The sequence below is a fragment of the Cynocephalus volans genome, chromosome 10, assembly GCF_027409185.1.
Source record: "Cynocephalus volans isolate mCynVol1 chromosome 10, mCynVol1.pri, whole genome shotgun sequence".
Classification (NCBI taxonomy): domain Eukaryota; kingdom Metazoa; phylum Chordata; class Mammalia; order Dermoptera; family Cynocephalidae; genus Cynocephalus; species Cynocephalus volans.
In genome coordinates this window covers 2,589,367-2,596,454 of record NC_084469.1, presented here as the reverse complement: position 1 = coordinate 2,596,454, position 7,088 = coordinate 2,589,367, and the positions used below count along the sequence as shown (strand labels likewise).

The 7,088-nt window shown below is 46.4% G+C and overlaps 1 protein-coding gene across 1 annotated transcript; it reads left to right on the top strand.

Moving 5' to 3' along the window:
- The first annotated feature begins 643 nt into the window (after positions 1–643).
- Positions 644–3,402, top strand: EIF1 (eukaryotic translation initiation factor 1). The gene is made up of 4 exons (XM_063112052.1): positions 644–822; positions 1,522–1,685; positions 1,834–1,935; positions 2,534–3,402. Exons 1-4 carry the CDS (start codon positions 792–794, stop codon positions 2,576–2,578), a joined length of 342 nt encoding a protein of 113 aa, XP_062968122.1. The 5' UTR covers positions 644–791; the 3' UTR covers positions 2,579–3,402.
- Positions 3,403–7,088: the final 3,686 nt, after the last annotated feature.

Below are 7,088 nucleotides of genomic sequence, written 5' to 3'. Positions count from 1 at the left end.
GAAATTAATCTAATATAAATGAAAATGGTAGATTAAATTAATCCATTTTTAGAAAAGATTAATCTAAATTATAAGGTCAAGACTTTGATTATATTATTGCATGTTGATTAAATGATCAAAGTGCCGCCCTAAATCTTTCTGTGACGAGTGTGTAGACGGGTGGGTACGTAGATGGGTATGACACAGAGGGTATCTGTTGTGCTTGAGAGATTCAGCATCCAAATCCCCTCCAAGGAGTGCCGATCTACTCACATGAAAAACCCCTTACGGACCAGGTAGGACCGCAACAGGGTCAAGAAGGTGGAACGCGACAAAGGTCACAGTGCGCAGGCGCGCTCGAAACCTCCGCTATTTTTCTCGGCAGCGCAGACACTTACTACCCGCACTGCGCAGGCGCCCAGACAGACGCCCAGACAGACCAAGCTTTCCCTCTCACTTCCGCCTCTCCCCGAGTCGGGACGACGCCTTCCTGCAACCGAGTTCCTGCGCAAGCGCCGTCCCGCATCCCCGCCCCGGACCAATTGGAAGAGGCGGCGCTTGGGCGCTTGGGCGCTTGGGGCACGACACCGTGGGTGGGGCCGGGACGTGAGGGCAGCGTGCTGGCGTCACGGGGCGACTATATAAGTGAATACAGGCACCGCCCCTCCGCCCCAGTCACTGAGCCGCCGCCGAGGACGCAGCAACCTCCCCCTCGAGCCCCCTCGCTTCCCGACGCTCCGTCCCCCCCGCCCGCCTTCTCCCGCAGCCGCCTTCCGCAGGCCGTTTCCACCGAGGAAAAGGAATCGTATCGTATGTCCGCTATCCAGAACCTCCACTCTTTCGGTAAGCCGCGGGAAAGGTCGCAGGCCCGGTGGGCTGCGGGGCGCTGGGGCCCGGAGACTGGGCCCGGGAAGCTGCCAGGCGCCCCGGGCCTTCGTAAGGTCGGGCAGAGGGAAGATGTCTGGGGTCGCGAGACAGCGGGGCGAGGCTTGGGCCCTGGGTCGGCCCTTGAGCGCGACCGGAAGGAGCGGGAGGGAGGTCAGCCCTTGGGCGGGCCCGGCGTCTCGGGTGGCGCACTTACTAATGGCTCCCGGGCCTCCGCGGCCACACCCGCCCCCTCCCGCCACCCCTGCGTCACGTCCGTTGCGTCACCCCCTGTAGTCACGGAGCCAGCCTGGAAAGGCGGTGCCAGCCCCAAGTGACAAACGCGCCCGCCAATGGGGGTGGGAGACTCGTCCCCGCCTTGGGAGCTTAGGTTCCGGCCGGTTGCATCAGCCGGGTGGGGCGCCGCCTGCCAGCCCGAGCTCCCCGGACACGTGATTGGCTTCCCAGGGAGGGCGGGCCTGGGGCGGAAGGCCCAGCTTTTTGCAGGCCTGGGAAAGCCGGCTGTCCCAGATTGACCTGTTCGGGAGGAGCCGACGAAGGACGCATCCAACCTGACGATTTCAGTATTAGTTTCTGCGGGCACAGAACATCCAGTGGGAGGGTGGCAGGGGCATCTGAGCCGCGACATCTCTGAACGGGCTTAACCTTTCTTCTCAGACCCCTTTGCTGATGCAAGTAAGGGTGATGACCTGCTTCCTGCTGGCACTGAAGATTATATCCATATAAGAATTCAACAGAGAAACGGCAGGAAGACCCTTACTACTGTCCAAGGGATCGCTGATGATTACGATAAAAAGAAACTAGTGAAGGCGTTTAAGAAGGTAGGTTCTCATTGGGCTTATAGGAAAATCACACTTAATTTGTCCACGAGGAGGTGGTAACTTTGTCATATTATTTCCCAAAAGGGATTGTTAAATGTGTTATCACTGTTGTTTGGCCTAATGTGTTTTGCTTCCTTTGTGTTTGCAGAAGTTTGCCTGCAATGGTACTGTAATTGAGCATCCAGAATATGGAGAAGTAATTCAGCTACAGGGTGACCAGCGCAAGAACATATGCCAGTTCCTCGTAGAGGTGAGTTCGTGCCTCTTCACTGTCAAATCTCAGTTCCTACCTAGTCTGTTCAGTTTGTGCTGGTGACGTGGAAGCTTGTTTTGTAATGCTAAGCAAAACAGTAGTTGAGTTTTGAAGTACATAAACAAATCGAATTGTTTCTAAATACAGAAGAGTTTTGTCTACATTAAGTTTAATGTTTGTGTGGCTCTACTTCACAGGTGCAAATTTAAATATCACACAGATATACTAAAATAATGTATATGCTGGGTTGTTCCTGTATTTGTAAGACCATGAGGTAAAAAAAAAATCGTGAATTTACTAAATACTAAAATCCTGTTATATCATTGGTTCTTGATATAATTGAAGATATTTCAGATACCTTATCCTTAGCCTCACACATTCTAAATCAGAATTTTGGAAAGCACAAGATGTTCAAAAAGGTAGTTCTTACAACTGAATACGTTCAGTTGAATCATTATACTCATTGGATTGAGGTGTGCACCTTGGCTATTGAGTTTTTCTTGCCCAGTATAGTAGCAGGAAGACAGGTTTGTTATCAGAAATGGAGACTTTATCCCTGATCTCTCTTTAAAACTTTGTCCTTTTTTGTTTGCAGATTGGACTGGCTAAGGACGATCAGCTGAAGGTTCATGGGTTTTAAGTGCTTGTGGCTCACTGAAGCTTAAGTGAGGATTTCCTTGCAATGAGTAGAATTTCCCTTCTGTCCCTTGTCACAAGTTTAAAAACCTCACAGCTTGTATAATGTAACCATTTGGGGTCCACTATTAACTTGGACTAGTGTAACTCCTTCATGCAATAAACTGAAAAGAGCCATGCTGTCTAGTCTTGAAGTCCCTCATTTAAACGGAGGTCAAGCAGGTGCCTGGCAGTGTCCAACCTGAAACAAAGCGATAATGTGATGTTTTGGCCAAGCCCAGAACCCCAAGGTTACAGACGGCTATGTCTGGCCAGAAGAAGCTCCTCGACTCCCTCAACAGTGTTCCCTACCTTAACAGAATATCACCACCTGAACAACCCCTGGATGAATCTGAGAGGAGAGGCTGGGGTGAGGCAGCAACAGCAACTGTACCACTAGAGGGAGCCTTTGGGTGTAAAAGAAAGATGCCCTGGTGTCTCCATCCTGACCAGGCAGGCAGAGCTTAGAGAGGCCACCTTCCCTCTAGTAAGGTGATAAGACATCTGGCTTGCCATCAAGGTCTTCCTTTTGACCAGACATATCCTAGTTAAGGGATATCCAAACACCAGAATGTGAGGCCAATCTTATCAGACTTTAAACTTCTGACAAGGGAACAAATTTTGTGATGTGTCAGTCATGTAGCTAGCTGTAGAGCTTGCAACTTACTAGCAACAGCTGCCCATTGCCATGTGAAGTAACAAACTGGTTTTTGGTTTTTCTTTCCCTTCAATTTTGATGTTATGTAATGTATTTAAACCCTTATTTAAATAAAGACTTGTTTTCAGAAACACTTGACTTGCAGATTCTACTTTTATGTCATCAATCTTAAGTATATAAAGGAGCCACAGAAATGGGCAGTGGAGGATATGTCTACACCACGACATCTCAGCCGAACTTCTTGGCCAAGAAAACCTTTTGTGAGCTTGTCCCTCATGAGTTAAGCTGTTCTGCAAGCATTTAGCCAGCGTTGTGCTGTCCTGTTAATCAGTGTCCTGGAAGAAGGTGCTATATGGCTGACAGCCTGAGTGATGAAGTGGTCACTGGTCTGTCATTCCTCTTAGCTGTGGAAGAACTTGCCTTGTGAGGTGATAAGAGCAGGTGGGTTGAAAATCCTTTGAGTCTCCTGAGTAATAGTGTCTTAAGGGCATAGAGAGGAGAGAAGACCCAAGGTCTATAGCTGAAGGACAGTAATGGTGTGGGGCTTAATCTAAGATCCATAAACTAGTAAAGGTATATGAAAGTGCACTTTTGTAGGTAAAGGTTTAGTGACTATAAAGTATTTGAGGAGCTGTAATTTAGTGTTGGGAGGCCATCCCTCACAAAGGGCAATGAATAGTAAAAATATATCAAAGTCTGTTCTTGAGTCCACTCTTAAAAAGGCAAAAGTATTCTCCCGGCACAGGGATCTAGATACAAAATTTATTGCCAACCCAGCTTGTAGATAAAAGATCAGCCTTGGGCAAGTTGGGATAGAAGCCAGGTTGGGAAACGGCCTAGAATCAAGTGAGATGGTGTGGGGAGGAGGACTAGTTAAAGCTGAGCTGGTGGCAATTGCCCTGAAACAAAAATGATTCACCTTAGTCCCCTCTCTCACCCCCAGACCCCCATCCCTCCCACCTTCATCCTCTGCAACACGGACAAAACTGAAGGTTTCTTAAAATGGTGTTATGAAGACGAGATGAAAATTGGTGAGCTAAAACTGCACAGGAATCTGCAAAAACAACTTCAAAACATCCTGAGGCAGGGGCTTCAGCTGTCACAAGGTCCTACAAAACTGATCTGTTTAATAAACACCGCTTGGCTCCAAGTCTCCAGACATAGTGGCATTGTTCAAAATATTTGCTTAATAAAGTACTTTTAAATCAGTAAGATTGGACTGTCAAGCAAAATGGGCGGTGGAGGATACATCTACACCCACAGGCTGAACTTGTCCAGGAAAACCTTTTTCAAACTTGTCCCTCACAGGGCAGCTGTTCAGCAAGAAGTTCTTAGAACTTACAGAGCAAGACTGGGAGCTGAAACCACAGAAGATCACAGTCAGAGATGAGATCAAACAGCAAGAGGAGAGGACTCCCCTATGCCGATGTGAACTAAGGAGCAGGTCCTGTGCTAGGCTATTCATTTCGTGCTTTTTAAGGACCTCCAATTCTCTAGGATGGGTTTGTTCTGAATTAAGCTAGCAACATCTGTGTTAAATCAGGTGTCTGTGGAGCCAATCAAAACAATTATCTGTGAAATTATAACCAAGGAAGTTTTAGAACATCCTAATCCAATTGCTGTGACTTGGGTGTATCTCAGGGCTGAAGTAATTATAATGTTTCCATTTTGATGGTTGAGAAAACGTGAAAATTCCCAGGGTAGTACATGGTAGAGCTTCATCAAGAACCCAGGAATCCGCTTGTACTGGTCTGAGACTAGAGTGCACCAAGCTGGGAAGCATGGGGCATGCAAGGACGAGTCAGGCAGACACCTTGCACTTTGTAGGGTGTAAGACTAGCACACAGGCTTGACATGGGAGAAAGGGGCCATGCTGCCACTAGCTTAGCCAGAGAGCTGTAGGATCTCCAAGGACTGGATCCTCAAGCTATAGGATCTTTCTGACTTTCGTCCTCAGCCAAGGGGGCCAGGAAGGCTTCATAAAGGAGGTGCCATTGGAAGCAGGGCATCCCAGACAGAAAAGGAGTCAGACCCAGAGGTGAAAAGACATCCAGTGTTTATGAGGAAACTAAAGTAGGATTATTTGGCTGGAACAAACACAAGAGGTCTTCAAAAAGTTCCTGGGGAGATTCATGATACGTATTTCACTTTTCTTTCTTTTTTTTTTTTTTTAAAGATGACCGCTAAGGGGATCTTAACCCATGGGCTTGGTGTTCTCAGCACCACACTCTCCAGAGTGAGCCATGGGCCGGCCCTAATTTCACTTTTCCATGAATATTTTGTAGTGCCCTCATACAGTCTGTCTCACTACAAGCCTGGCCTGTAGTGCTAAGTGCTGAGGTATACATCGACTCATTCATTTAATAGTAGGGACTCTAGCCTCTTGGCAGACCAGATTCAGCGAGGTGACAGTGATGTAACTTAGCAGGTAGGTAGAGAGAAAGGAGAGGAAAATAAGGGTCAGAAAATCTGTGTAAGATGGAAGTGGGCAGAACCACAAGCTAAGACATTTAGAGTTAATATGCAAAAGAATCATAGTGGATTAATTATGGTGAAGAATGTCTCCAAGCCCTCTGCACCTTAGTCCCGTTCTCTCACTCCCAGACTCCTATACCTCCATCCCACCACCATCCTCTGCAGCAGGGACACACAGGGACAAAACTAAAAATTTCTTAAAATGGTGTTATGAAGTCAAAACGAAAATTGGTCAGCTAAAACTGCACAGTAATCTACAAAAATGACTTCAAAACATCTTCAAATTGCTGTAGATTCTATGGATAGTTCAAAGAAACATGCAGTGTATTCGGAGAACTGAACATGCCACCAAGTACCTTTAGGAGAATTGACCCCCGTCCTTGTTTAGGAGACTATGGTGCCCCCTTGTGGCTCTAGTGTAAAAACAGTTTACTATTCACGAGGCTTTGCAATTAAGAACTACTTGACTAATTTTTAACTTTTCAGGAGATGTACATTATTTCAAAATTAGCAAATCATATGAGGCTTTAGTAATTTCTTAATTGCTCCTAGTTCACATATTCATAAAATGCAGTTTGGGGGGATCGTGTTAAAAATTCAGATTCTAGGAGCCACTCCGTACAGTTTGGCTCTATTGTGTATTAGCTGGTCCCACCCAGTTTTCAGGGGCCTATGAAAATGTCTAAGAGCTGAAAGGAAATTTTATCTCTAAAATTTGACCCAAAAAACTGCAAAATCAGAATGAATAAATGTTCAACACTACAAAATGTAACGACAATAACTGCAAGATGATTCTAATATGACTATAATTAAACTTTGTAAAAGTTCTAGAGAAAATGATGTCGCTTTCAACAAAACTTAGATTTGTAAAATTTATGAACATCTTTTCAAAAAACTTACAGAAAACAAATGCTTTTGTGGCCGACGGGTGCATGGTATTCATTTGGTATTAGGTGTGATAGAGCTTCTGAGGTTAGAATGCCCAAGCTAAAAAGATCTAGGAGGGCCGGCCCGTGGCTCACTCGGGAGAGTGCGGTGCTGATAACACCAAGGCCCCGGGTTCGGATCCTATATAGGGATGGCCGGTTTGCTCACTGGCTGAGCGTGGTGCTGACAACACCAAGCCAAGGGTTAAGATCCCCTTACCGGTCATCTTTTAAAAAAAAAAAAAAAAAAGATCTAGGAAATGTTCCTGCCCTGATAGCCATAGTTTCGGATTCAGAAGCTCTGGTGTGGGAGCCCAGGAAGCTGCATTTTCAATCAGCAGCAGCCAGTTTTGGAGGAAGACAAACCACACTTGGGGAAACACTGCTTTGGCTAAGGGGGAGCTACTGAGGAAACT